The sequence below is a fragment of the Physcomitrium patens genome, chromosome 16 (assembly GCF_059467195.1).
Source record: "Physcomitrium patens ecotype Gransden chromosome 16, ASM5946719v1, whole genome shotgun sequence".
Classification (NCBI taxonomy): Eukaryota; Viridiplantae; Streptophyta; class Bryopsida; order Funariales; family Funariaceae; genus Physcomitrium; species Physcomitrium patens.
The window spans coordinates 1,212,294-1,240,026 of record NC_143425.1 but is presented as its reverse complement, the minus strand read 5'-3'; the positions used below and the strand labels follow the sequence as shown (position 1 = coordinate 1,240,026).

Sequence of the window (27,733 nt, the reverse complement as noted above, 5' to 3'; positions counted from 1 at the left end):
CTAGATTGGCCAAGTTCCCTTTGATGCTTTTTTTCTTACTTAGAAAGAGATTTGAAGTAAACTGCATCAATCCGCATATCTTATGCTTACAACTGCTCATTAGTATTGGATAGTGAAAAAGTTGCAGAATAATTGGTATATACATGTGGCATAATTAAAGAAAGTTTATCTTATTGTCGTTGAAATAAATAGTTATCTCACTTCATAGCTTGATTAATGGCTTCATTGAGTGTTAAAGGATCTGACATAAACAACAATAAGTCTTTAACATTGTCTCTTAATCTCCAATAAAATTCGCTCATCAATGCATCTTTTTTTCAATTTATATCACATGCTAATTGTCAAAAATCTGAGGCATACGTTAATGCAAAGCATGTTCTTTATCAAAGGCTTTGAATTTTAATTGTTGAAGAATGAACCTTATCATATTCACCAAATTTTGCCAAAAATGCTTCAATATTTTGCAATATAGGAAAATTCTTTTCAAATAATGGGACGAACCAGGATGAAGCTTGACCCGAGAGCAAGGTTCCAACCAATCCAACTCAAGATACTTCAGTGGAATATTGTTGAAGTTGAAGCAAGGTGATTAATTGTACTTCATTTATAAAGCCACAAAATTTTGAGTAAGTGCCATCAAACTTTTTTGGAAGGCTAATCCTTAGCTCTTTTGTTGTTATTGTTGTTAGATCATTGCCTTGAGTGGATGCACCTCTCATGTTTGAAGTAAACATAGTCGTTTGAGAATTTTGAATCTCTATTACAATTTGATGTGGTGGTTGAGGCACTTTGGTTCCTTGACCATTATGTATAGTCATATATAGTTTTTTATTTTGCTATGACAAAGTCTCTGTCCTAATCTTAAATGCTTCAAGAACATTAAAAAAAGAATCTAACTTAATTTCTTTTAAGTCTGTCATATTGACTTTTCCACCTTCTGCCATGGCAAAAGAAATACATGCCTTCAAAAGAAAAAAACTTGATCTATGATATAAAGAAAAGAAATCAAAAGAATATTTTTAAAAATAATAATAATATTAATATTAATATTAATCTAAGAGAGGATATTCTCCAACCTCTAGAATGCTATAGTACTTCCAAAAAGAATGATAATCCACTCTCTTTAAAGAAAGATTAAGCTTCTAATATTGTTTTACGATAGTCTCGACAAACTATTAGGGACCATATATAGGACAAGGATCCAAGACTAAGAAATGGAATTAACTCAACATTAGAATAATAATTGGATATAAGACAAGAAGATCTTGGCTAGACCACAAGAAGTAAGTTGTCGAGACTGAGGATCCCTTCAGCCTTGACTCTTATATGTACTAGGTCCTAAGAAGCTTATTGAGAAGTTTCTATGAGGCTTGAAAACAAACCAAGCCTAAGATCCTTCTTCAATAATTTCTTAAATCATCTAAAGCCTCCTATAACATTCAAGAACCTTTGTAGAATCTATTAGTACCTTCTAGAACCTTCTTTAGTTGTATGTCTATGACAATGACTGCCTTGATGCTTATGAGCACCTTCTCCATATTTATATAATTTTTTCTTAGACTTTGAAATATTAGGTGCATAAAATTCTGGAATTGTGGTTCCAATAGGACAAGCTTCCGCATTGCACAAGAATAGCTCATTTTGCTTCTCCATAAGAAGTAGATATGACATGAAATCAGAATGACTCTAAAAATTCATATTCCTATATTGTTGTGTAAGCATAATAGATATAAGAAGAAATGTAGAGAGAATTTTTTCAATCATTTCTTCTTCAGAGATGCTTTGTATACATAATCGTAATTGTGAGACAATATTATATATTTCACTATTGAAAGCATTTAAATTTGGAAAATCCAAGACATGTAAATGTATCCAATTATGTCGTACACACGGAAGGAAAATAATCTTATGATGATCAAATCTGGTTTTTAGATTCTTTCAAAGTTCTGCATGATCTTTTATTTCCAAATATTGATATTGTAATGCAGGTATAAGATGACGATGAAGGAGAAGAAGTGCTTTCTAATAGATAGCAAGAGGAATAGAATTACTTATTGTAGGAGATTCTTCAAACATAATCGCATCTAAGAATTGTTCTACAAATAAATAAAAAAAAAATTGTCATTTTTACCCATAATAGATAATTGTTTCCATCTACAGTCAATAGTGAAAATAGAAGAGCTTGGAAATATTGGGATGCAGTGGTAATAATTGGAACCATAGTAGAAGTAGTTGAAGATGTTGAAGCACTAATTATGAATAAATTTGTAAAGAAAATACAAGATCAAGTAGAAAAGTTGAGTAAAATGTACCTTAAAATATAGAGTCAAATGAAATGATAAAGTTGAACTTGAAATCAAAAATATTATTTTATTTTTTTATTTTTTTATTTTTTTGAACAAGGTTGTAGATTGTGGTAGTGGAACAACAACAATAGGGCAGCGATGGGAGTCATCGATGAAGGTGACAGGCAACGGCTACAACAATGGTTGTTAGGCAACACTTGGTGGCTCTTTTGGCAACTGTTTGGTAGTTGTTCAACGACTGTTTGGCGGCAAGCACGGGACACAGTAGAAAGACTAAGCTAGAGCAAGTACTCTAAGCAAGCAAGTAAGGCAAGGAAATCTAGCAAGCAACTAAGGTATGAAGGGCTAATGAGAAGTGCAATAAGATCATGAGTCATATGCCAAAGTAGTAAAAATCACACATGGAGTAGGAATAGCAACAAGTTTGAAGAATCAAGTCTAAAGCAAAAAATTACTATAGTATATAAGAACAAATCGTGCTAATAACATATTGAGAATGTTTAAAAGAACACAAGAATAATAGTAAGTAATACACAGTCAAGAAGGTTTCTAAGGAGAGAAAGAACTTCACACACAATCTATTTGATTTAGTTGTATCACATATACAAAAGAAAAAGGAGAGAGGATAAATAGTTTCTTTCCACTATATTCCAAATACTGTAGCTATAATATTTATTGTAAACAGTAAATATTATGGAGGGGTTTAATGCTCTCAACAAAAATGACAAGGGTCAACGTACATAAAGTAAAATACTAAATGGTCATAGTGCACGATAGTGAGAGTTTTGTCCACCTAAGCACTATTTTTGTACAGCCGGTGAGTTACATGCTGCACCCTATAATGTTATATCTCACCTCATTTTACAATCTGGTAAGTCAGCATTATATCCATGCTGCCACGTCATTCAATGGCAACCAGCACGTTCTATGCCTCCGAAGGGAAGCCCACCAGACCTTAATCTTACATTATGGGATCCTCAAACACTGCACTGCGCTGGTCTGCAAAGCAAAGAAGGTTGCATCATCACCGCTAACTCTCATCAATCCAGGAAGGAGGATTCATGAACTCATATATCCACAGCGGAAGGTCCGAGTGGCATAATTCGTCACTTTTGCAATCCTGCACGAATTTAGGCATGTCCATGTAGTTTAGACCAGCCACGAAAAACGAAGAGTCGATCATCTCTGATCGTAAGAGCCCATTGGAGCCAATCATCAGTTCAGCGCGGCTGTACAGCGGCGAATGCAGATGGAACAGCGGCTCCAGATCTTTGAAGGTTGGATCTACCTCCTTCGGTTCAGGTTCCTTCTCAAAACCCTCAACCTCAACTACTTTTCGTGCACTTCTGGAGGCCATGATGGAAGGAGCCTCCATATCCCCAATTCGCACTGACCGTTTGATGACTTCTTTGGCGCGTTTCTTCACCTCTACGTTGAAGGGTTTGTCTCGGATGTCCTTGCTCACCATATGAAAAGGCCGTTCCAAGGGGCCCAGATTCTTAAACAGCTCTGGAGAATTTCGAAAGTAATAATTCCCTTTCCCCTGCCCGGCATAAAACACTGCACAATCATAAGCTCTGCGCCCGTCCTGCAACGAGGAATAGGTGCCCATCCACAACTTCCACTTGAATCGGGATGGCCGGTATTCCACGACATACTTCCTTAGCTTCACTCGGTATCTGACTCCTCCTTCTCGGAGGTCAAGCTCTGTTCCTGGTTTTTCGAAATCTGCACCTGGGTTCGGGCCATTCCTAAAGAAAGAAAATGAAGAATCCACTTCACAACAATGATAACGTTTCGATAAACAAAGCATTGCAGCATAACACTCAAATGAGCCAGTAGTGACCGATTTGAGAGTGGGAACAAAACAGCTAGTTGCTCCTACAGACACGGATTGGAGTCGACACAGCAGGCACGCATCATACATGAAAGAAAATTAGAAAACCGTACCTCCCGTTGTTGGTGTTGACTTGAGGGGCAGCCAGCGTACCATCATGACTTGACGGATCGTAACGAGTGCGACAAAAATGCTTCTTGAGATCCGTATTAGTATGGCACATTTTATCGCACTGCTTTGAGCAATAAAGTACATTGAATGGTGTATCAATCTTGAACTCATCATGTTGGCCATGGTCACAGAAATGTTCACCAGTCGGAGAGCCCCCCAGAGAAAGGCAAGTAACACATTCCCTGCTTCGCCACTGATCGAGCTCCTCACAGAGTTTTGTGTGCTCTCCTTTGAAGGTTTCTGGCATCTTACCCTCCTATGACTACTGTCAGACTGCTCTATGTTCAATTGAATACCACAACCGAAATCCTCACCCTCGTACTCCTACAAACACCATAATGTTTTTGAATATAGTATGTATTTGAGGGCTACTGAAAATGAAAGGAGAACCCTAGAAGGACGAATTTATTCCACACTACTACCTTCAGTTGAGTACTGTATTGAGGCACAACGAAAAATTGACCGATACTGACAGGATAACATACGATAGCAGAGAATGACGGGCACAGAATAAGCCCTGACGTTCACGACCATGATAAGTCCGGCTTACGATACTGCTCCCAAATTGGTCAATTGATAGTCCAGGTTTTCGACCATTCCAAGCTCTCTGGCATTAACCACGCAAGAAGAACATCAGTCTCTAATCCACGGTATGAAATGGTCCTCCAAAACAAGGTCAATCCTTTGCCCAAAGCGATGATTTATTAGCAAGGTGGCCACAAAAATAGCACCCTCAGACCAACAAGCACAGAATATCCCTCGAGTGATCTCGCTGCACATATTTACTAGAAACCACACAAAGTGAGAAACATAGGGCACGTCAAACTGTGAGCGCCTCAGAGGGACCCTACCGAAACCGCGAAATGATACAGGGGATGGAGTGTGGAGTTGACAGGTACGAAGAATATTAAGAAATAGGGAAGCAAACTCCGAGAGAGATTGTGAGCTGCGATCCATCACATGAGTGAAGAACACTGCAGAAGCCGAGACGGAAATGAGATAAGAGATGGAGGGAGAACAACCAAACCTGGGAGAAGGGAGATAGAGGAGGCGGTGTCAGCTGCAGCTTCTAGTGCGATGCAGATGCAGTGAGGCGAGAGGGGGGAGTAGAGGGAGGGAGGGAGGGATCTGTGACAAAGGAGAGGGACGGGGGAGAAAAGGAACCAGGAAAGGAGGCAAGGAATGAAAAGGAAAAGCAAAAGGGGGGGGGTGGGGGAGGAGGGAGAGGAAGAAAGGGAAGCGGGGGAAGGGAACAGACGTCAACGCCGCAGGACTAGGGTGAGAAGAAGAAGAGGCTGTCTGAATAGTAGTCAGTGTGAGCAGGAAGTCAGTCATTCTGTCAGTGTGATTAGACGAAGAGGAAAGTACCGGAAGGACAGGACCCGTCCAGAATCCAGCGAGGCAAGCACCATCCCTCCACCCTATCCTTCATTTGTCATTTCTGCTTCTCCAAAACTAATCACACCCTGCATTTAATACCCCACCACTTGCGACTATTCTGTTTCCATGGTTAGTCACTAATCATGACATATGACATCACCCATATACCCCGGTAGAAGCCATTTCGGGTTTGATTTTCTCTATTCCTGTTTATGTTTGTGAAAAAATTGCTAATATTGAATGAGGTTTTCTCAACGAATGTACATTTGCTGATTTCATTTGTTATCACACTTTCCTCATGAATAGATTTATTTAATTATTTTTAAGCATATTTTGGAAAGATTTGCTATATATTATTTTCATGTGTAAAAAACTGTTTTCCCTTGAGATTTTCTTGTACCTAAATACTGCAAAAAGTGAGTGTAAGTATTGATTCATTCTTGGATTCGAAGATGGATTGGGACCAATGAAGGGTGATTTTTTTTTACTAAGAACTGAAACCAAGATTTTAACACACTAATTGAAAAATCATCACTGTAACAATTGAATGCACAATATATGCTTGCATAGCATAAAGCTAAGGTTTCAAATGGTTCAAAAAATCAAAAAAGTATTCTATCGCATTTTGCAGACCAGCTTTAATCCTATGTAGTTTGATCTAAATCAACCCTGTTATTTTGGCTCCAAGGGTTTTTTTTTTTTTTTTTTTTTTTTTTTGTTAACTTCAGGTTTGATTAGTCTTAATTCCTTGTTTAAAGGAAACCTGGTTTCCTTCACTAAACAGTTCTTTGAGTACACCATGTCACACTTACTCAAATGAAACACACAAATTCTTAGTTAGGAATGGAGCAATTTGCATTGGTAGCTGAATACTTCTTAGAATTACAACTGTTCAATTAAGAAATAGATAATTATCTCAATACTGACTGTTAAATTCCCTGGTATTTAGTTCAGATTTGCAATACTCCTTGCAAAAATGGAGAAGCATTGAAAAAACCAATTTATTAACAGAATAATAAATAAAATTACTGGTATTAATTACGATTTTTGGAGAATAAAACTATCATTTGCTCTATTTACAGAAATGTTGAAATAGAAATTGTTATTGTTGAGATGTTTGAAGATATTTTGATGACTAACAAACTATTAAATTAGTGATACCACTATTGCCTTGCAACCCTTCAACATCCCCTTGATAGGTCAATACATTTCACTGAGGCCTCATTCCAATTCCATCTAGTCCTACTGCAGAGGCATGCTACAAAGTTTGTTTGGCAATCCAATTGTTGTAAACCAACACAGAAAGTTGGGGCAGGGTGTGGTTTATGTTTGTCTAAGGTTTGGTGTGAACAGCAGCCTTAGACATGACATCAAACATCATGGATGGCACAATCAATGCAACAGGTTTTATGACTGCATGGCAAGTTGGAGCCTATGTAGCAGAATTATTTTTATATTTTTGAAAAATAAAGTGGTAGACCCTTTTGCTGATTAAAGTAAATTCCATGTATGATACCCTAGGCAAGAAGCCTAGTGTGTGAAATGGTTATCTTAGGTGAAATAGTAAGCTCATTTCAGGGTTGTTCATGCATTGTGACATTCTAATTTGTTATGTCTTAATTAAATAATTTTATATATTATAATTCATTATGGCATTCATTGCACTTTAATTTTTTTTTCAATTAGTTTTTTCCATAATCCATTAGTCGAAAACAATACTACTTTCCCTATTTATCCTTCATGTTAATCCAACTGTCTGAACATTTTTGTCATTTCATTGTTCCTGGATAGTTCAAAAGCATGAGCTAAATATTAGAGGCCATAAATTTTTCATATTTTTGAATTAGCTTAATGCTTCACCTATTAATTTATTTAGAAGGTTTAGGATTGATCTTAGGCCAAGCTTTGTTATATCCCAATTCTACTCTTATTGGACCATTAGGCATTTCCAATATTTGTGGAATATTAATTTTTTCAATTTTGTAGTGTAAAGAGAGAAGTTATTCTTAATTCCAGTTCTTAGTTGTTTCTTCCATATAATTGTTATAATACTTGTTTGCCAAATGATCCAAACTTATTTACTATTATTAAAATTTGCTGTAATTTTATCTCAAAGTGCTGGCTACAACATATTGAAACTTGATTCACTCACTCTATTCTATTTTGTGATTTGGACTAGAATTATAAATATATATATATATATATATATATATATCGAGAGAGAGAGAGAGAGAGAGAGTTTTATATTCTGTTATGCTAGAGTACATATATTTTTTAATAAAAAACCATCAAAGATTAAATCAAAAGTTTTGTATTTTGTTTATAATGGATGCTTATATTATTCATGTAAATGTAAAATGTAAATAAATAAATGTAGAACTATGTCAAGAAAATAATTTCTTTTTTAAAAAGCTCAAAAAACTTATTTAATTGCATTATTTTCTTAAGTAAAAACTAGCTAAAAAATGCATTGGGCATTTGGTTGTGGAAGGATTTGATCATACTCTCAAAGTTGGATTTACAACTCAAAATAATACATAATGTTTTTAAATAAATATTTTTGGCAATCTTGAACAACTTAAGTCAGCTTCTAATTAATCTAAGTACATTATATCAACCTTAAAAAATTACTAGCTATATTTTATCATGTTTTGATCAATTCCAAATAAACCTTAAATAATCCTTAACAACCTTAACTGAATCCTTAAGAAATCCCAATGAATCTAAAAGAACTCTACAGAAATTCTAACTAATCTTACAAAAATAAAAAATAAATCATAAAGAAATCATAAAAAAGTCTAAAAAAATTCTAAAAAATCCTAAAAATCTAAAATAATACTCAATAAATTATAAATTAATCCTAATAAAATTTTATAATAAATTTGAAGCATCAATAATTATTAAATTAAATATTTATATAAAATTTTCAAATCTTTTAATTCTAAAGTAAAAAAAAAACATAAAAAATTAAAAGAGAACAAAAATCTCTATTGGAAAAAAAAAAAAACCTAAATTGCTTGAATGTTAATTCTTCTTCTTCTTCTCTAAGCTTGATATTAATCTTGCAATGTCAATATCTCTTTTATTCATTTTTTTTTCTCTAAAAATTTATAATTTTTTTGGAAATCAAACCAATTACTAGCTTATAAAACATCATCTCAGTCCAACCAACAAATTATTTAAAATCATAGAAAGACTTATAAGCCTTAAAATCTAATTTTTGAGAACTTAATTTATTTGAATTTTAATAATTTTAATCTTATCATGAAATTTATGATAAAATTTACAACATATATTCAAAAAAATTAAATTTACTAATCCATAAACTTTTACATGTTGAGTCACTACAATACTTAAAAAGTCTCTTTTACTAATTAAATTTATTTTTTATTAATTTAATAATTATTTTAATTCAACATTTTTATTATAATTATAATTATAATTTTTAAATTCTTATTATTAATAATTTATATTTAATTTAATTTAATATTAATATATATTTATATAAATATATTTTTTTTCTTTCTCTTTTTATTTTAATTTTTACTATAATTTAATATAATAAAAGATTTAATAAATCTTTTAACAAATAAATTTAAAAGTCTAACATAAAATCAAAAATTTAAATGATTGAAGAATTAGAATTTATTCACCTCAATTATATTCCGCTTAATGCAACAACCCCTCTCCACTCCAAAAATCGCCACAATTTTAATTTTGATTTAATAGCACCAAATTTTGCACCACTATACTCTCAACTTCAAGGTTCTTGTACTCAGAAATTTCCAGCATTAAATTGTCACCAGGCACTAAGAAATGCCTTTCCAAACATGGGTAACATAAAACTGCCAAGGTAGTGAACCTCTTTCTACTCAAAAACTCACTAGATATTCAAATCAACTTCAATTTAAACATGTGATAGCTTTTTAGAAAGCTAACAACAAGATACACAACCTCAAAAAGTTTAAATTTAAATGATGCAACAACCAAAAACTGATTGATGAAAACCCGAGAGCAAACTTGGAGTATACAAAATTGCCAAGGCAGTGAACCCCCTTCTAATCAAAAATTCACTTTTAGTCCAGTTTCAACGTGTGATAGCATTTTAGAAAGCTAACATCAAGATGCATAGTCCTAAAAAGTTTCAACTTAAAATATGCAATGTGTAAAAACTGATTGATGAAAACCCGAGAGCAAATCAACATTCGACTTAAAAATGAACTCTTGACTATCTATTAAGTGAGTTTAAAATTGCTTTCTTTACACCAATAAAGAAGAGATGTAGAACACTTACCAAAGATGAAGACCTATTGGAATTTTTCACTCCAACAAAACCAAGCAAACTTCACATTCACACACACCATTAGAAGCACCATCTTCCGGCAAACGTACCAAAATGTGAGTGAAAATTTCACCCCTCTACCCAAATTACAAGATGGCCTCAATTAAGAGTTGCTTCTAATGGGTAGTATGAAGTAGAAGATGCAATGAACAAGAACAAGAGAAGAAAACAACACAAACAAGTGAAAGAAATGTATACAAGCAAATACACACTCCAAAACTTAGTCACAATCTGTTCACTGTATTTTCATCCAATAAAAAGTAGAAGTAAAAAGTAAAAAATATAAATTTAGATAGATTATTTTTTATCTTTTCAATGGTGTAAAAAACATGTAAATCCGAGTTACAATGAATAAGTTATGAAGGTTTGAAATAACAAATAAATAAACAAAATATTAAATGAAAATATTTTACCTTGAGGATAATTTGCTTATAGATCAAGGATTCGAGCCTCACCAAGGCTCACATGTAGTGTATAAGGGTTTCCTAAGAGAGGCCACGAGGCCTTAGTCTTTTCTCCTAATTACCTTCAAGGTGCTACAACCCATATGGGACTTGTGCACCTCCCTTCCTACAAGAACTACACTAGCTGCTGGTCCTTCTATTTTCTATTAGAAGGACCAACTTTTTTGCAATTTTGACCACACTATGGTGTTTAAAAATACCTAATTAGCATTGGAACCTTTCATGGCCTTCAAATCTTATTCCATTTCTTCATAATGGCTTCCCAAGTAGAAAAAGTCATTTTTACCCAAAACTTAAAAATTGCTCTCAAAATTCCTAAAATAATTTAAATAAAATTTAAATAAATATTAAAAAATATTATAATTTTTTATAATGCTAATATCCATTTAAGGCTATAATTTCTTATCTTGATTATTTTTTATAGTAAAAAAATCAATTTAAATCCACTATAAATCTTACTTTTTGTATAAATAACTAAAAGGACATGAGGTTTTTTTTTCATGCTTTTTTTTCTAACTACTAACTAAAATTTATAGTTTTTATAAGTAATACATATAGATGGAAGATCAAAAATATATATATATATATATATATATATATATTGATCTTAGAAACTAATCCTTATTACTTAATCATAAGTAAAAATACTAAACCAACTAAAATATTTACCTCCAAGACTTACTAAGACTCCATTTCTTTTCCATTAATACTATTATTCTTCCTTTAACCTCTTCTAAGCACATCTTCATCCAAAAATTATAATTTTTACACTCTATTTGCATTCTTTTGACCTAAAACAACTAGTGAGTCAGTTTGATGACTCACATCTTTTTCACCTATTAATCATGTTACTACATGAAAACATTGCCACATAGATCTTAGGTAGATAGTTTGTATAGATGCAAGATTAAAGCCTTCTTCACTCTTGTCAGGTCCTTTCTTGCTTCTAGTCTAGTTTCAAGAGTCTCTAATTTTCTTGTTTTTTGGCAATAGATTTTCTAATTTTTTTTTAATATACATACTTCTCTATTTCTAATTTTTCATATTTCTTTGAGAAAGTCTCACTTGTTTATTTACTTTTATTGAGATATTATTTTCAATAGTTTATAATTAATAGAAGAGCATTTTTAATGCACTTTTTGGCTTCTTCAAGTTGCCATATGTGTTGTTTTTACTCCTATTTGTATTCTTGTATAGTTAAAAAGGTTATGCAATTACAAAGTTTGGAAGTCAAGCATCAAATATGTAACAAAATTTATTAGTATTTAGATTCAAAATAATTGTAAGAATATGGAGTAATTCTCATTGTACAAAATAAATATAATTATATACATTAAGCCATCTTTAAATCAATTTATGGAGATGTAAAAATTATATGTAAGGCCATTTTCTTACATAAATGGATAAATAAGAGCAATATTAATTTTTTATTCTTGAACTTCTACGAAGCAAATATCAGCTAAGAATAAAAGTCTAATGCTTTCTTGATTTTTTTTGTTGTCAAAAATATAGTATCAATTTAAAAAAATTCCATGGATAAAGATTAATGAATAAAAAATTAAAAAATGGAAACAAAGACCAATAGAGAGAAAAATTGTTAGAATAGAAAATCATTTAATAATAAAAGATTAAAGATCAAAATTGTTAGAGATTAAAAAATACAAATGACAAAAATCAAGGAACAAAACTATGAGAGGATGGATAACAAAAATAATATACATTAAAGATTTGAACTATTTAAAGTTAAAAATGAGACACAAGTAAGATCAAAAAATATCAAAGATCAAGATCTATAATAAGCAAGTTAGAGAGAAAGTGAGTCTCTTTGAAAAAAATAGAAAAGAATTGTGATGAGTAAGATTAATGTAGAGCAACAAAAAAAGCATCAAGGAAGAGTAGTGGAGAGCAAAAAAGTACTATAGATACAATTATTGCTTCACCTATGAAAAGTTTTTTTTTATTTATAATTATTTAGATTTTTTTCTATTTATAAATATTTGGAATTTATTCATCTATTTTTAAATTTTTCTTAAATACATTATATTTTAATTAATATTATTTAAATATTTTAAAATTATTTTAAAACTATTCTTTAATAGTAACAATTAAAGAAAAAATTCCAAAACTTGTGTTTGGAAGATTGATGCATCTTTTATCTTACTTTCTTATCTACATTGTACTAATTAGGTCTTTGTTGTTCTCGTTGCGTTCAAGCTTCAATATACCAAAGCAATTGACCTAATAAAGATGGGTTCGAATACGGAGAAAGATTGGTTATATGAATTGGGTCTATTAGTGTCACAATTGACTGTATTCTAGCTCTCTGAAATCAAGTATCAAACTACAAAACACTGAGGCTTACTACTTCCATCTTAATTCAATCCATAATCCATTCTATGATTATCAATTCAACAATACTTCTCTCAATCATAATTCTTCATAAGCAAATAATAAAGAAAACAAAGAGGTAGCACCAAGCTTACTCCAGCTTATGACTCTCAGTTTGGCTCTCGGCTTATGACTCTCAGAGTCTGACTCTTGGCTTACGACTCTCAGTCTGGCTTCGATCTCTCTTTCCTCAACCTATTTATCCTATCAAAAGATGATCCATCGATGAGCGAATTCCAAAAGTTATGATCCTTTGAATTCTGAACAATTTATTTCACTAACAACCTACTGTTACCAGCTAAACTATCTAGCCATCAGTCTAATTCTCAAGGTTGTCAATAACCAACCAGTAACTTACCACAAAATTTATTTATCTATTTTACATAGCCCCACTCCTAATTGTACAGCATCCTCGTAAATACACAATTTTTACCTATTTAAAAACTACAAAACAAAACTCTACAAAGGTACTATTTCCTCTAGCCCATCCAATTGATCATTTGCTGCATTATCAAATGTGAATTCCACCGAATCTGGTTCTAATTACAAATCTTCTTCCTCTTCCTCTAGTCCATCCATCGACTCCTTCCTCAACTGGTTTAAGAGATCTTCATTATACTTGCCCAATTTAAAAACTTAAGCTTCCAGTTTCAAGATCTGGACATCCCAAAGTTCTAATTGTTGCTGCTGCTGACTCATCCATTTTGGAACATCTTCAATCGACACTCGTGACGGACTTCTCACTGTTAACTCTTAATTGGAACTACTACTCTCGAAACCACAAGAAATATAAGCAAATAGCACTCCAGCCAATCCAAAATAACACCATAGAATGACTTTAACTAGTGCCTCACTCCTATTCTTTTACTACCTGGTGATAATGACAACATGTTATCCATACTGTTCATGAAAGGTAATGGGAAGTAATCTTTCTTGGTAGCCACATTTAATTTTCAGAAATCTTGACAGATGCAAACTTTTCCCTTCTTTTTTGATACCATAATAATTGGAGAAACTCACTCACTATTTAGCACCGGATAAATAAAACCAATTACAAAAAGGTTGTTCAATTCCTCTTGCACCATGAGAGAATCTTTAAGATTAAAGCGATGTTGCCTCTACCGTATCAGTTTAGCGTTCTCTTTTAAAATGATACAATGCTCATAGACTTCAGCGGAGATACCTTTTAGATCAACATATGTCCAAGCAAAAGCAGATTTATAATGCAAGAAAAATTTTGTCCAGCAGGTCAACTCCTGTTCCTTAATACCTTCGTAGACCTTAATTGTTCGAGGCTCTGCTATGGTTACCAAGTTGATAGTTTGACAAAAAGGTGCAACAACGATATTTGGTTTCAATCCTTGCGCTGGTTTAAAATCAGTCGATAAGTCCGACATGTGCAAAGTATTGAATCTTGTGTCCAAAGCACTTACATGATATTCATCATACTTGGTCATCCAATAAATACTAATTTTAGCAGAGATTTCTGAATTCATCGGGTATATCAAGTACTCCTGCGGACCGCCACATTGATACACCACTCCAAGGTGTTGGTCTGCTTTAACGGATGCCTCCGTAATTAGTGCTACTACATCATCATTGGCGCTAAGCTCATCATTCAACGTCAAGTCAGATGTTGGCAATTGAGATTTCCCATGATAGTATACTTGGTACATTTGTAACACCATTTTATCTCCGCCCTTGCCAATTGTCAAAGTACCCCGATCCCAATCGTTCTTGGCCTTTACTTGATAAAGCCAACATTGTCCCAATAAAATTGGATACGATAAAGTCGAACGTTGTAACCAAAAGACGATGTAGTTAATTTCATATGCAATAGTGGAAATTATAGTTTGAACACTCCATAAAATATCCATTCGATTAACTCGGCTATTATTGGCCATCCGTAACACCAATGTTGTGGATACTAAGTGTTCCAAATCTAAAGCATCCATTGTATTAGCATTCATTAAATTGATGCTAAAACCACTATCTACCTGAACACCCGAGATCATAACACCGTCAATCAAAACATCGATGGTTGGTGCACCTGGGTCAGGGTTCAAACTGACTTCACAAACTTCCTTATTGCGTTGCTTATGCTGTGTTAACGATGAATTCAATGTAGAATGGTACTTTGGTGTGACCCCTAGAAGTTGCTTCATAGAAAAAGAAGGCCAAATAGTGTCCAGATCCTTCAAAATGTCATAAGGTTCCATATGTAAGGTAATATCCAATGCCCTCTTCTTTTTCATTGGTTTGAATTTAACTCTGTGAGGTAAGATATTCTTCCACCTTACACTCAGAATTGGAATAGTAGACGAAGCTTCTTTGGAATTCGTGCCCCCGAGAGGATCTTTCAATGGAAAGGACGTTTCCCAAAACTGTGTAGAGAACGGAATAGCTCGACACAGAACCAAAGCCTCCGTAATCGGGACCTCATTGGGGTGCATAATCAATTCTGATTTTATACTGAGTAAAGGGCCCATGTCAGGACGTGGATTGGATGTCCCCATAATTGGGTCCAATTGGTCCTTCGCTTCAGGATCACCCAAATATTGAATTGATCATTTTCTCTTTTACTGACTTCTTGTAAGGACAGCTTGGACTACTTCTACCCGATGAACTGGTAAATCTTGAGGACCTTGATTTATCTCCTCCATTTTTCCTTGGCTTTGGATCTGCTAATATCGATCATTGAAATTGAACGGAGCATTATATTGCTCATAAGTATGTCCCGATTGCTTTCAATTTACACATACTGGGGCATAATTGTCACTTGCTCTAGGATTGGGACATTCACTAGCATAATGACTAATTTGTCTGCAACAGAAACAACAAAGTGGTCTTCTTGTACCCCCATCTGGCATATTAGTTGTCTCCACTGGTATATACCTACTAGGCTTGTTCCATGTAGAGTTAAAAAATGATACTGGTTGTCCCGTTTGTACGGAGGGTACTTGGTTCAATGACGTCGGTGGAGCATATTGTTGATACCTCTACTGCACCTTCCCATAGTTCTAGGGGTTTAATGCAAATCCTTGATTAAAATTAGAACTTTAAAAATTATTCAATGTTCAATTTTATCGATTAAATCGATTTCCATTCCATCCATGCATATTTCTCGTTTGAACTTTATTGACTGTCCATTGAGTTAGTGAGATCATGGTCTGATTACTGAATTATCGTTGCCTTTGTAAATGTCAATAATTTTGGGTAGGGTCCTTTCTTCCGTAAAATGTACATTGAACACCCGTTTGTCTGTGTGATGGACATTTCGTATCAAAATGACCTTGTCCCTTATAATTATTACACCATACATTAGGTCTCGTATTAGAAGGCTTATGTCATTTCTCTTTATCTTTAGCCAAATTCACGGCCAATTCTTCCATCTTCTTTGTTAGATTTAATAACAAGGCTTCATTTGGATCTTTAACAATCGCATTTGTGAACAACTCTGATTGTTGATAGGTTGGCGATGTAAAATAAGATGTCATCATTATTGGCGCTATTGCTTGGAGTGGTGTAGCATTAATTGGTTGTTGCAACATAACATTCTTAACATTGGAGGCAGCCATTTGTGGATAATTACCCATCGACACATTTTCCAGTTGTATTTGTTGGCTTCCTGAACTTGGAATCATCGTGGCCCCCACTGTTAACAATTGGTCATAATAACATTCTTTCCACACCTTTGTTTATGCCAACGATGTCTCTACCATAGCTGATCGAGCCTCTTTTACAAACATTTTTAATTCTAGTGGATGCAAACCGTTAATTAATATCAACAATATAAATGCATCTAGCATTTGATTATTTGACCATTTACAAAGTATATCTGTGATCCAGCCATAATAGGTTTCTACGGATTCTCCCGCAAACATCCTACTATTCATAAAACTTTCTCGAAGCCGATCTTCAAATCCAATTGGTCTAAAATGGGTTAGGAAGGCGTTCCTTAAGGCCTCCCAATTGGAAAATCTACCCAGTGGTTGTCGAATATACCATTCAAAAGCTGTATCTTTTTAAATTGCTGGCAATCATCTCAACCAAATGTCTTCAGTTCTACCATTATTAGCCATATAGGCTGTCAAGAATTGAGATATATGATGAACGAGATCAAAGCCCGACCAACCACTAAAAGTAAGTAATGATGTATTAAGGACAAGAACTTGATGAAAAAGTAATTCAGACAAGTGAGCCTTCATTCAAAGAAAGGTAACAAAATATAAATAAACAAGTATGTATATTGAAAGAGAAATTGGAATGGCTATTGCCAAAAGACAAGAAAACTAGAGACCCTTGAAACTAGACTAGAAGCAAGAAAGGAGTTGACAAGAGTGAAGAAGGCTTCACTCTTGTCTCTATATATACTATCTAATTAGAGGCTATGTGGTGACGTTCTATAAGACTTCCAATATATGTTGACTTTGTAAGACACATGCTTTGACTTACAAGGTGAGTTTTTCTATGTGTGGGCTACATAGTTAGCTTGATCTTCAAGCTAACAACATGTGTGGCACATGGCCAACTTGTTGACCATGTTTCTAATCCAAAAAGTCAATTAAAGACACCTATGAAGTCAAAGCAGCGTCTATGAAGCTTTTAGGAAGCTTCCATATTAAATACTATAGAATTAACTTACTTTTACCTACTTGTATATATAATTACTAGCTTACATGAGTATGTCTGTGATATGATGCTACACTTATAGTTCGATCTCCTATTGCTCCCATTTGTATTGCAATTGGTACTTTTGGAACTCCCGCGGCCATTGGTGTTATCACTAGTCTCTTTACTATTTGAATTTGAATTTTTCTTCCTTTGGTTTTACTTAGACCTACAATTTCTTTTTGTCATTCCCGTAAGATATTTCTTATGCGTAATCACTCCTATCTTTCTTTTGCTTGTCGATTAATTCTTTGATAATCCTCCCTTTCATGATTATCATTCATAATCTTTCATTCTTCTCATACAATCAATTTCTAATATTTCATATTGTTATAATTTCCCTGACAACGGTGCCAAAATGTTGTTCTCATTGCATTTAAGCTTCAGTATACCAAAGCAATTGAACTAATAGAGGTGGGTTCAAACACGAGGAAAGACTCGTTATATGAATTGGGTCTGTTACTATCACAATTGACTGTATTCTGGCTATCTAAAATCAAGTATCAAACTACAAAACATCGAGGCTTACTACTTCCATAATAATTCAATCCATAATCCATTCTACGATTATCAATTGAGTAATACTTCTCTCAATCACAATTCTTCATAAGCAAATAATAAAGAAAACAAAGAGGTAGTACCAAGCTTATCTCGGCTTACGACTCTCAGTCTGGCTCTCGGCTTACAACTCTCAGTGTCGCTTCGATCTCTCTTTCCTCAACCTATTTATCCTACCTAAAGATGATCCGTCGGCGAGCGGATTCCAAAAGTTATGACCCTTTGAATTCTTAACCATTTATTCTACTAACAACCTACTGTTACCAGCTAAAATGCCTAGCCATCAGTCTAATTCTCAAGGTTGTCAATAACCAACTAATAACTTATCACAAAGTTTATTTAGCTATTCTATAGTCTTATAGAAATTTCTAAAAATATCTAATAATTCATAGAATATTTTAGTAATTAGAAAAAAAATATCTTTTATATTTTATTTAAAAGAATATAAAAAGTTCTTATAATTTTTTTAGATGAAAATTAAGAATTTTTATTTCTTATAAAAATATCTAGAAAGTTTGAAGAGTGCATAAATATATAAAATATAATATTTTTAAAGATCCTTATTCTATATTTAATTATAAAATTAAAAATTATAACATATTAAGTACTTTATTTGAAAATTTTATAATTAAAAGTCATTGCAAAAAATAATATTTTTAAATATATTTATGGTATATTACTCTTTATTTAGACTACTTATTTCTTTGTAATTGACATTAATTAATCCCCAAAATATTTTTATTTTAGTTTTTAAATTTTATTTTTAATTATTCTTTATTTTTAAAAAATAAATATATAGATTTATATATTAGATAGTCATTTGAATTGATACAAACTTTTGTTGGTAAAACTGAAATATTCGTTGTCTTATTTACTTTTACACAGAGTACATATATATATATATATATATATACAAATACTATGACAAACATGTTATGTAGAAGGTTTTAGATGAGATTTTAGGAGTTGTATAATATTCTAGAAGTTCAACAATTCTTCTATAAAAAGTTGTTAAAAGATTGTGAAAGGATCTTAAAAACTTTTCAATAATCATAGAAGATTTAGAAGGTTGTAGTTGTGACTAAATATTTTTAAAATAGTAAAAATTTTGACAAATTTTTAAAAGGTTCTAAATATCTTTAAAAGGTTCCTATTTATCTTTTAAAACTTTAAATTTTAAGATTAATTTTAAGAAAATAGATGGTATAAAATTTAAAAATATGTGCATGTTATTTTTTCAGAAGAATAATATTTTTTAATTTAAAAAGTTCAAAAATAAAGTAGATGTATTTTAAATTCTAGAATTATTTTTTTGTTAAATACATTTTAATTTTCTCTCAATATTATTTTATGAAGATAATCTTATCATGGAATATTTTAGTAAAAAATCTCTTGTAAAAAGAGGTTTATACTTAGACCCTGCTATCTTGTATTTCTTTAGCAAATTGGAATTTGGTATATATTCTAAAAATAATATGTTTGTTTCAAAGAAATCTTGTATCTTTATTTCACATTGTTCAACCATCGATCTTTTTTGTAAAACAAATTTTAGTATATATGTATCACAAAATTACTCTAAATCACACTAATTAAATTTTACTTAAAATTTATTTCTCGAAAAATAATTATTAAAATTTTATAATACGAAACTACCTATCAAGTATAACGGAAAATATTTTATGTGTCTTAAGTATGATTGTAATTTTACAGGGCTCGATTAGATTTAGTTCTCACATGTCCCTTTGCATGAGTTTTGTCTCTATGCGAAAGTGTGGAAGAAAATGAACGGAGGGCAAAAGAATGGGGTGGTGGAGCCCTCATTGCGAACCTCGGGTTCCAGCAGGAGTGGGAAAGCCGGGAGAGGGGTGATAATAATGGCAAGAAGGATTATATTTGAGCAATGGAAAACGGAGGCCCAGGCCTGAGCGCTGGTGCCCACTCAAACTGGGAGACGCGACGATGATGTCCTCCGACTTGGCTGCTTCCCAGCCCCACGCTCTGTGAAAAGCGGCTTTCCCGCCCCAAAGCATTTCCGACCCCCCTTTGACGAGACGACGAGGCAGCCTACTGTTCGTTCGATCGCTCGTTCGTTCGTTCGTTCGTTTCATTTTTATTGTTTGCTACTTCGCGCGCGTCTATCCATCCACACGCTGCAACGTCGGCGTCATCCTCACGGTCCACGATGCTTTCGCCTACGCTTCCGTTATCGGTGAGACTTTCACTAAGCTCACTGGCTCCCTGCTATCTAAATCAGTCAATTCGTCCCCGTCCTTGGCCCTCAGTTGGTTATTCTCACGCTTTTGTCATTGCGCCTTTCCTCTTGATGAGACTTCTTGCAGCCTCTAGTGTCTCTCTCTGCTTATTCTCCTTATTCACGTTGTAGACTGTTCCCTCTCTCGATCCCTATGGCCGCCTTTGCACACGCAGCCAGCGCTGCTGCAGTGCAATGGGACCACTCTCCTGCGCACTCGTTCGGTACTGCCAAATCCTTCGCGGACCAGGCTCCTGCGTTTCTCCGACTGCCGACATTCATTTCGGTCCGGCATGAGCTGCCCGGCGATGCTCTGCACTCTCGTGCCCGTAAATCCAAATTTGCCGCAGCTGCACGCAACGCACTTGCCATGGAGGAGTCTTCTAAGGGTGAGCATCTTCTCGTTCCTTCCCATGTTCCATTCGCTTCTCCTTTGCGTCCACCGTTGTTATCAATTTCCTTTCCGCTCCGAATTTTGTCAGTAATTCCCAGATTATGCACCTTCTTGCTCTAGAATCTTATTCTCCAATTCATTAATTTCGTCGAATTGACTTTTCCGCTGTATTGTCCCCGTGACTCAACTTATTGGGTGTGAGTTGTATTAGCGCGGGATAGCAAGACTAGCGTGCGAACCGACGTTCGGAATATTGCTATTGTCGCCCACGTCGATCATGGAAAGACCACATTGGTGGATGCCATGCTTCGACAAGCTAAGGTACCAGCTTGTTTAGCCTCAAGTTACTGCCTGTAGAAATTTTGTGCATGTGAAGACTTTAAATTTGAGGCGCTTATTTCTAGGCTAGAACTGGACTTCCATTCCTGGTTGGCTGGATTATTTGCTCACTGCTGACCGTGCTGGATTTTTTAAGGTTTTCCGTGACAATCAATCCGTCCAAGAGCGCATTATGGATTCCAACGACTTGGAGCGCGAGAGAGGAATCACCATCTTAAGCAAAAACACTGCTATTCGTTATAAAGGGACAAAAATTAACATCATAGATACACCAGGACATTCAGACTTTGGAGGGGAGGTGGAGCGTGTGCTCAACATGGTTGATGGCGTGCTCTTGCTGGTGGGTCAATTGCTTGCAACTTGCTTGATGTTCCAGTCCCGATGATTAAATGAATGGAACGATCTGTAGACGGACATGCGTGGACTGGGATGATGACGTTGTTTCTTGGCAAAACAGGTCGACTCAGTAGAAGGTCCAATGCCTCAGACCAGATTTGTGCTGAAGAAGGCCTTAGAGCTTGGGCAAACCGTAGTTGTGGTTGTGAATAAGGTGGACAGGCCTTCAGCGCGACCTGACTATGTTGTCAACACCACCTTCGAGCTTTTTGTGGAATTGGATGCCTCCGATGAGCAGGTGTGTACCGTTCTCCTCAATCCAAGTTAATTATGCTAATCACTGCAGGGTTTAACAAGTCTCGATTTTTTCAGTCTGCAGGACGAGAGCTAGCCTAATCCGCAGAGCTATGCGAGGATTCGATCTTTAAATTAACGGACTTGTTGTGGACGTTGCAGTGTGACTTCCAGGTCGTGTATGCCAGCGGTATTCATGGGAAGGCAGGCTTAGAACCAGATCAATTGGCTGACGACTTGGAACCGCTGTTTGAAGCAGTGATCAGGTGTATTCCAGAGCCCAGGGTTGACATCGAAGGTCCTCTTCAGATGCTCGTATGTGATTCGACCGTTTGCTCGTGAATGTTTTGATTTCTTGCATAAATTTCTAAACAGAGTAAGTTGGTAGTTTATTGTCAACGTATGATGCATTTGAACATCGCAGTAATTTGTACGGATGATGTGTATCTTCGAATATAACAAATGCATTTAGAGTGATCTGAACTCAGTAGGGGACTCGTGGCACTCCAACCTTGCTCAAGTATGCTAACATTTTTTTGTTCCTTCTCCCACTTCCACTGGCAAAAGATAACGAATTTAGATTACGACGAGCACAAGGGTCGTATTGCTATTGGACGCGTTCATGCTGGGCGCGTGATGAAAGGAATGGAAGTGAAGGTATGTACTTTTCAGTGGTTTGTGCCATCTGGCAATGCAGACATCGAATATGTTTGAATTTTCGTTTCTTTCTATTTTCCGCCTCAACCTTGAGCATGATCTTAAAGATGTAGGAATTTGATACCTGCGTTTTGATTTGACAAAACCGTTGTTGTTCTGTTTAGTTGTGGGAATTGCTGCTTGGAAACTATAGATGAATTGTGACACAAGCAGTGATCGATAATTCCATAGTTTTGAAGGGAGCTTTTTATTTTTGATCAGGCTACACCGCCATGGTATCTACCTGACCAGGGACGGATGGTGAAACATGCAGGTCTGCACCCCAGATGATCGTTGCAGGAACGCCAAAATCAATGAGCTCTTTGAATATGACAATTTTGCTCGGGTCCCTGCTGATGTGGTTGAGGCTGGAGATATATGTTGTCTCTCGGGAATTGACGATGTCTTGGTACTGCTTCTGACTTGCTTCCGACTGAAAATCTCACTCTGGTTTTCTTCCTTTTTAGTTTTCTGACTTGTATCAGGGTTTAGATCTTGTTATGATTGTGCAGATCTACAAATGTGATTGCCCCCATGCCCATTCCACTATAGCGTGCGCAAATCATATATAGCGTGCACTAGATGGTTTACTGAGTGGAGGATAACCTATCCAGTATTCGCCCGCATGGTTCGTGCACGCCAGTGGATGGGGCTTGGTACAAATAAAGTCGTTGAGATCTACGGTTTTGTCTTCCTCCTCTTGTAGTCTCCGATTTGAAGAAACTTTTGCACAGGCATGCACTGTGACACATGTTCGAATAGTAGTTCAATTTCGTTTGAAAACTCCAATAGATATTCACAATGTATCGATTACACTGTGTACAGATTGGAGAAACATTAGCTGACAAAATAGATGGCGTACCACTGCCGACCATCACTGTGGAGGAGCCTACTGTGAGAATGTCCTTTTCTGTCAACACGTCGCCTTTTGCTGGACGAGAGGTAATGAGCCTTATGTGTTTTTCTGAAACTCATCTCATATGTCCTTTTTGCCTTCCTCTGTCTGGAATAAGTTCGCTGTTGAGTTCGGTCTCCTCAAGGCTCGTAATCGCAATGCGAATTGGTGAATGATTTGAATGTTTGCAGGGTAAGTATGTGACAAGTAGGAATTTGAGGGATCGGCTGTACCGAGAGTTAGAGAGGAACTTGGCCATGAAGGTAGAAGATGGACAAACTGCCGACACTTTTATCGTCAGTGGTCGTGGCACGCTGCATCTCACAATCCTTATTGAGAACATGTAAGTCGGAAACCCGTCTTGTTTTTTTCATTAATGTTCGTTCCAATAGGAATGAAATTTTCTTCAGATGTTCTCTTACTTGTTCCTTACAGCTGCAACCTTGCTCTTCTTTCTCACATCTGTAGCGGCTGAAACGTATTGTGGTCCTTGTTGTCTGGCAGGAGGAGAGAGGGTTATGAGTTCTTAATTGGACCACCGAAAGTTATCAACCGGGAGGTCAAAGGAAAAAAGCTTGAGCCCTACGAGGTAAAGACAGTGGTTTCATGCTGCTAGAATGATGAATACTGACCGTCCTCAATTCTTTTCTCGGTGGGTTCTTCACGGTTACTGGATACTACGTCGTAATATTTGTATGCCGAGGAGTTCTTCTATAAGAGTGATGTCATCATTTGAAGTGCATGTTTGCGCGAATTTCTCGCTCTCTCGCTCTCTCGCTTTCTCTGCATCTCTAGCTCTGCTAGCACCCTCATGTACAAGTAATTTCCTGAAAGTGGACTTCTGCAGGATGCTATTGTTGAGGTTCCTGAAGAGTACGTGGGGGCGGTGGTCGACCTACTGGGCAAGCGTCGGGGTCAAATGTTGGATATGTCAACTTCCGGGTATGATGAACGTTGTTTTTTATGCAGTATTTTGTGGCGAAAATACTTTAACGAAACCCTTCTTTCTCCTTTGTCTAACACGTAGCAGTAGATGGTAGTCTTGTGATATTTCCGTCATGCTCTTGTCGCCAAGTTTATCTCGACGTGAAAAGTTATGTTGGTGAGCTCTTATCTCATGAATCGGTTGTACGATTTATCCCTTGACTGTGTAAGCGAACAAGGTTTGCAGCAATCCACTAACAGTCTATTGGCAATGCGCGGATCTGTAGGTCGGAGAACACCACAGTGGTGAAATACAGGATGCCGACCCGAGGATTGCTTGGACTACGGAACGCTATGCTTACTGCCTCCAGGGGCACTGCCTTGCTAAACACCATCTTTTATGGGTATGACGAATGGGCAGGAGAGATAAGCACCCGTGAGCAAGGATCTTTGGTAAGACTATTTCTCCACGGGCCATACTTTTGGTCGCACAACGCATTTGAAAGTAGTTCACATTTTAGGTTGAGAAGAGCATAAGAGTTCATATGTTGCAGTGCAATTATGTGTTTAACTTTCAAATTGTGTTATATCAGGTGGCTTTTGAGACGGGAACTACGACTTCCTACGCTCTTTTCAGTTGTCAAGACCGAGGAAGCCTCTTTCTGGGTCCAGGAGTGGATATTTACAAGGGCCAAATAATTGGTATCCACCAAAGACCTGGGGACTTGTCACTGAATGCCTGCAAACGAAAGGCTGCAACCAATGTACGCTCAAATAAAGAAGCTACAGGTGACCAACTGACCCCTTTTGGTTGGATGCGCTGTCGCATGTACTGAACGAATTATGTCGAAGTGTAGCTGTAGGGTGAACGGTGCCGCATCTTATCGCAGTGCGTGAGGTCGTGTCTCTTTTGTTTGTTGTATATGTATAATGACTGGGCAGACTAACGACAAGGCAACTGATTACCATGGTGTGTTGTTCCTTACGTGCAGTGGTACTAGCGTCCCCTGTAGAGCTTAGCCTGGATGACTGTGTGGAGTATATTCAAGAGGACGAGCTTGTTGAGGTTACTCCACTCAGTATACGAATGTGCAAAAACCCCAAGATTCCGCAGAAGAAGCGTTCCTAAGTTTTTGGTATGGTCACGTGTGTGGATACTTTTTGGAAAGCGACGTAGCAGCAAAGGAAAAGTATATTCGAACAAGTTGCAAAAGGTAGTCTAGTTGCTCACGGCATTGGTGTGGTAGGAAGAAAGTATGGAAAAATGAGTAGGGCAATAGTAAGTCGAAGCGATTTATTTCCCTGAACTTTGGTAGAGGGATGATATAAATATACAATTGCAGAGGGAGTTGTGCGCACATTCTGGTGTGTTTTAGAGACTGAGATGCTTGAAACATTGAATCCTAGTTTAGCATAGTGTTGTCTCGTGACATGGAGTCGGAGTCAATGAGCAGCGGTGGTGTCTGCTGGTACATTTCCGCCTATGTCAATCACACAACACCCTGACTCCGTTGAGCTCGATGTTTATCCACGAAAAGATGGAGAAAATTCCCACGGAAACTTCGCCAATTTTTTATGAAGTAAGCCAAATGGCCAAAGCGGGACTTAGTGGAAGACATGGAATGAATGTACCTCTTATTGTTTATGTTTTGGAACACTTGGGAAGAAATTTTCGCAAACAGTCTGTCCTCAACTAGGAATATTGTTACCAAGCGAGTACAATACTGTCCAATAGGAGGAACTGTTACTACATGGTTCCAATTGATTATGCAAAACAAATTTGTCACAAATCCAGATAAACTACTTAAGGCAAGCTCAGTGTAGTATAGACGTTGCACTCATGATAACAATCTGGAGTAGAACAACTGTTCCTACCAGGGGCTACTAGTGGATAAGAGATAAAACCCTAACACCCCTCCAACTGTCATAAATTAGGATTTTTTAATCTATTCTTGTAACGTCATTGCTCAGCAAAAACCATACTGAAATGTAAGCAGCTAGTCAAGTAAGTACGTATTGAAACCATTAGTAATTTTTTAGAAGCATAGACATCAATCAAATGAAAGATAATGATTCATCATAGGAGGGATTTAATAGTAGTATTAGGATTTGGAAAGTTAGATTTTTCTTAGCAACACTTTGTATGTAATTAGATGCATAACGATTCTAAATACTTTGATAAGTAGATTGCTGATACTAACAATCACACTTCACATCTTTTAGCACCATACGACAATATAATAACACCTTATGCAATTTTTAGCTTGGCAATACTTCAAGTATAAAGGTGGATGCAAAAATGACAGACATGGTTTTAATAAATTAGAGTGCCAATAAAAAATTATAATATCAAGACAACTTGAACTTAGACCCCTTTAACACAATACTATTTAAAACTCTACTAACAATGTTTTTAAAATGGTGGTCCATTATTACATACCCATAATTGCATTTGCAAATTGATGAATAGGTTATTAAGTAAGAAATAAATTATCTTAAATAATTTACAATCATGACTAGGTTTTTAGAGTGACAAGAAAAAAATCTTATTTCAAAACAATAGTTTTTAAAATTTCAATCCAAAGTTGGTTATACATTAAAAATATACTTTATAATCAAAAAGAGTTATTTTATAATTTAAAAAAAAATTATTTCTGAACAATAGTTTTAAAATTTCAATCCAAAATGGGTTATTCATTAAAAATATACTTTATAATAAAAAAGATTTATTTTATAATTAAAATAAAAAATCTAAAGATATCTAAGAAATTAAAACCACATAGTTTGTATAATGTCTATAATTAGATCTATACAACATAAGAGTAAATTCTTAATTTTGATCCATTTCCATTTCATCTATCATATATCCAAGAATTAATTCATACTTTGGTTGTTTATTTAAAATTTATAAATAAATCTAAAGTTGTAAGTAGAATAATAGCTAAAATATTAAGTATAACATTAGATAAAGATGACACCAATATTATCAACCAAGACTCTTATTTATGTATTTCCTGAAATCTAAAGATATGATAAAATCTCTCTTCTAGCGTAATAAATCTTATTATCACAAGAAAATAATTAATTATTTATTTATTTAATAGATTGTATCTATTTTTTTATAAGATTTAAGTATTATATTGATACAAGTCACAATATTAAAAAAAAAGTGTAAAAAAAAAAAAAAAAAGAAGGAATATCCAACATATTAGAAAAACAAATCTCAAAACTAGTGCTAAAAATAATATCTATAAATTTCTACTTCTTACACCAAAAATAGATGTAGGTGGCTTTGCAATAGTAAAAAAACAAAAACACAAATTTGTCATGTCTATAAGATAAAAATTCTTAAAACAACTAATAAATCAATAGAATAAAAAATAATCAAACTAATCAAACAAATGATGTTATTTTGAACCATGGAATTGTTTAGGTTTGGTCCAAATTTACACTATAATAAGACTTTTATTCTTAGAATTAAAAGTTT

General features: G+C 35.0%; 2 protein-coding genes across 5 annotated transcripts; one reads left to right on the top strand and one right to left on the bottom strand.

Moving 5' to 3' along the window:
- Positions 1–2,852: 2,852 nt before the first annotated feature.
- On the bottom strand, positions 2,853–5,617 carry LOC112293846 (uncharacterized). Of its 4 annotated transcripts, none has more exons than XM_024543759.3 (4): positions 5,342–5,501; positions 4,800–4,921; positions 4,257–4,638; positions 2,853–4,057 (listed from the first exon to the last, which is right to left on the bottom strand). In XM_024543759.3, exons 3-4 carry the CDS (start codon positions 4,559–4,561, stop codon positions 3,337–3,339), a joined length of 1,026 nt encoding a protein of 341 aa, XP_024399527.1. In that variant the 5' UTR covers positions 4,562–4,638; positions 4,800–4,921; positions 5,342–5,501; the 3' UTR covers positions 2,853–3,336. The 4 variants fall into 4 exon arrangements, with proteins under 4 accessions (XP_024399527.1, XP_024399528.1, XP_024399524.1 ...); XM_024543760.3 differs by having other exon boundaries at positions 5,166–5,411; XM_024543756.3 differs by having other exon boundaries at positions 4,257–4,921; positions 5,342–5,617.
- A 14,654-nt stretch (positions 5,618–20,271) lies between these two features.
- Positions 20,272–25,850, top strand: LOC112293878 (putative elongation factor TypA-like SVR3, chloroplastic). Its single transcript, XM_024543821.3, has 14 exons — positions 20,272–20,757; positions 20,974–21,083; positions 21,238–21,441; positions 21,559–21,735; positions 21,894–22,046; positions 22,299–22,388; positions 22,702–22,836; positions 23,253–23,369; positions 23,514–23,665; positions 23,827–23,911; positions 24,170–24,264; positions 24,534–24,699; positions 24,840–25,035; positions 25,239–25,850. Exons 1-14 carry the CDS (start codon positions 20,523–20,525, stop codon positions 25,373–25,375), a joined length of 2,052 nt encoding a protein of 683 aa, XP_024399589.1. The 5' UTR covers positions 20,272–20,522; the 3' UTR covers positions 25,376–25,850.
- The last annotated feature ends 1,883 nt before the right edge of the window (positions 25,851–27,733 follow it).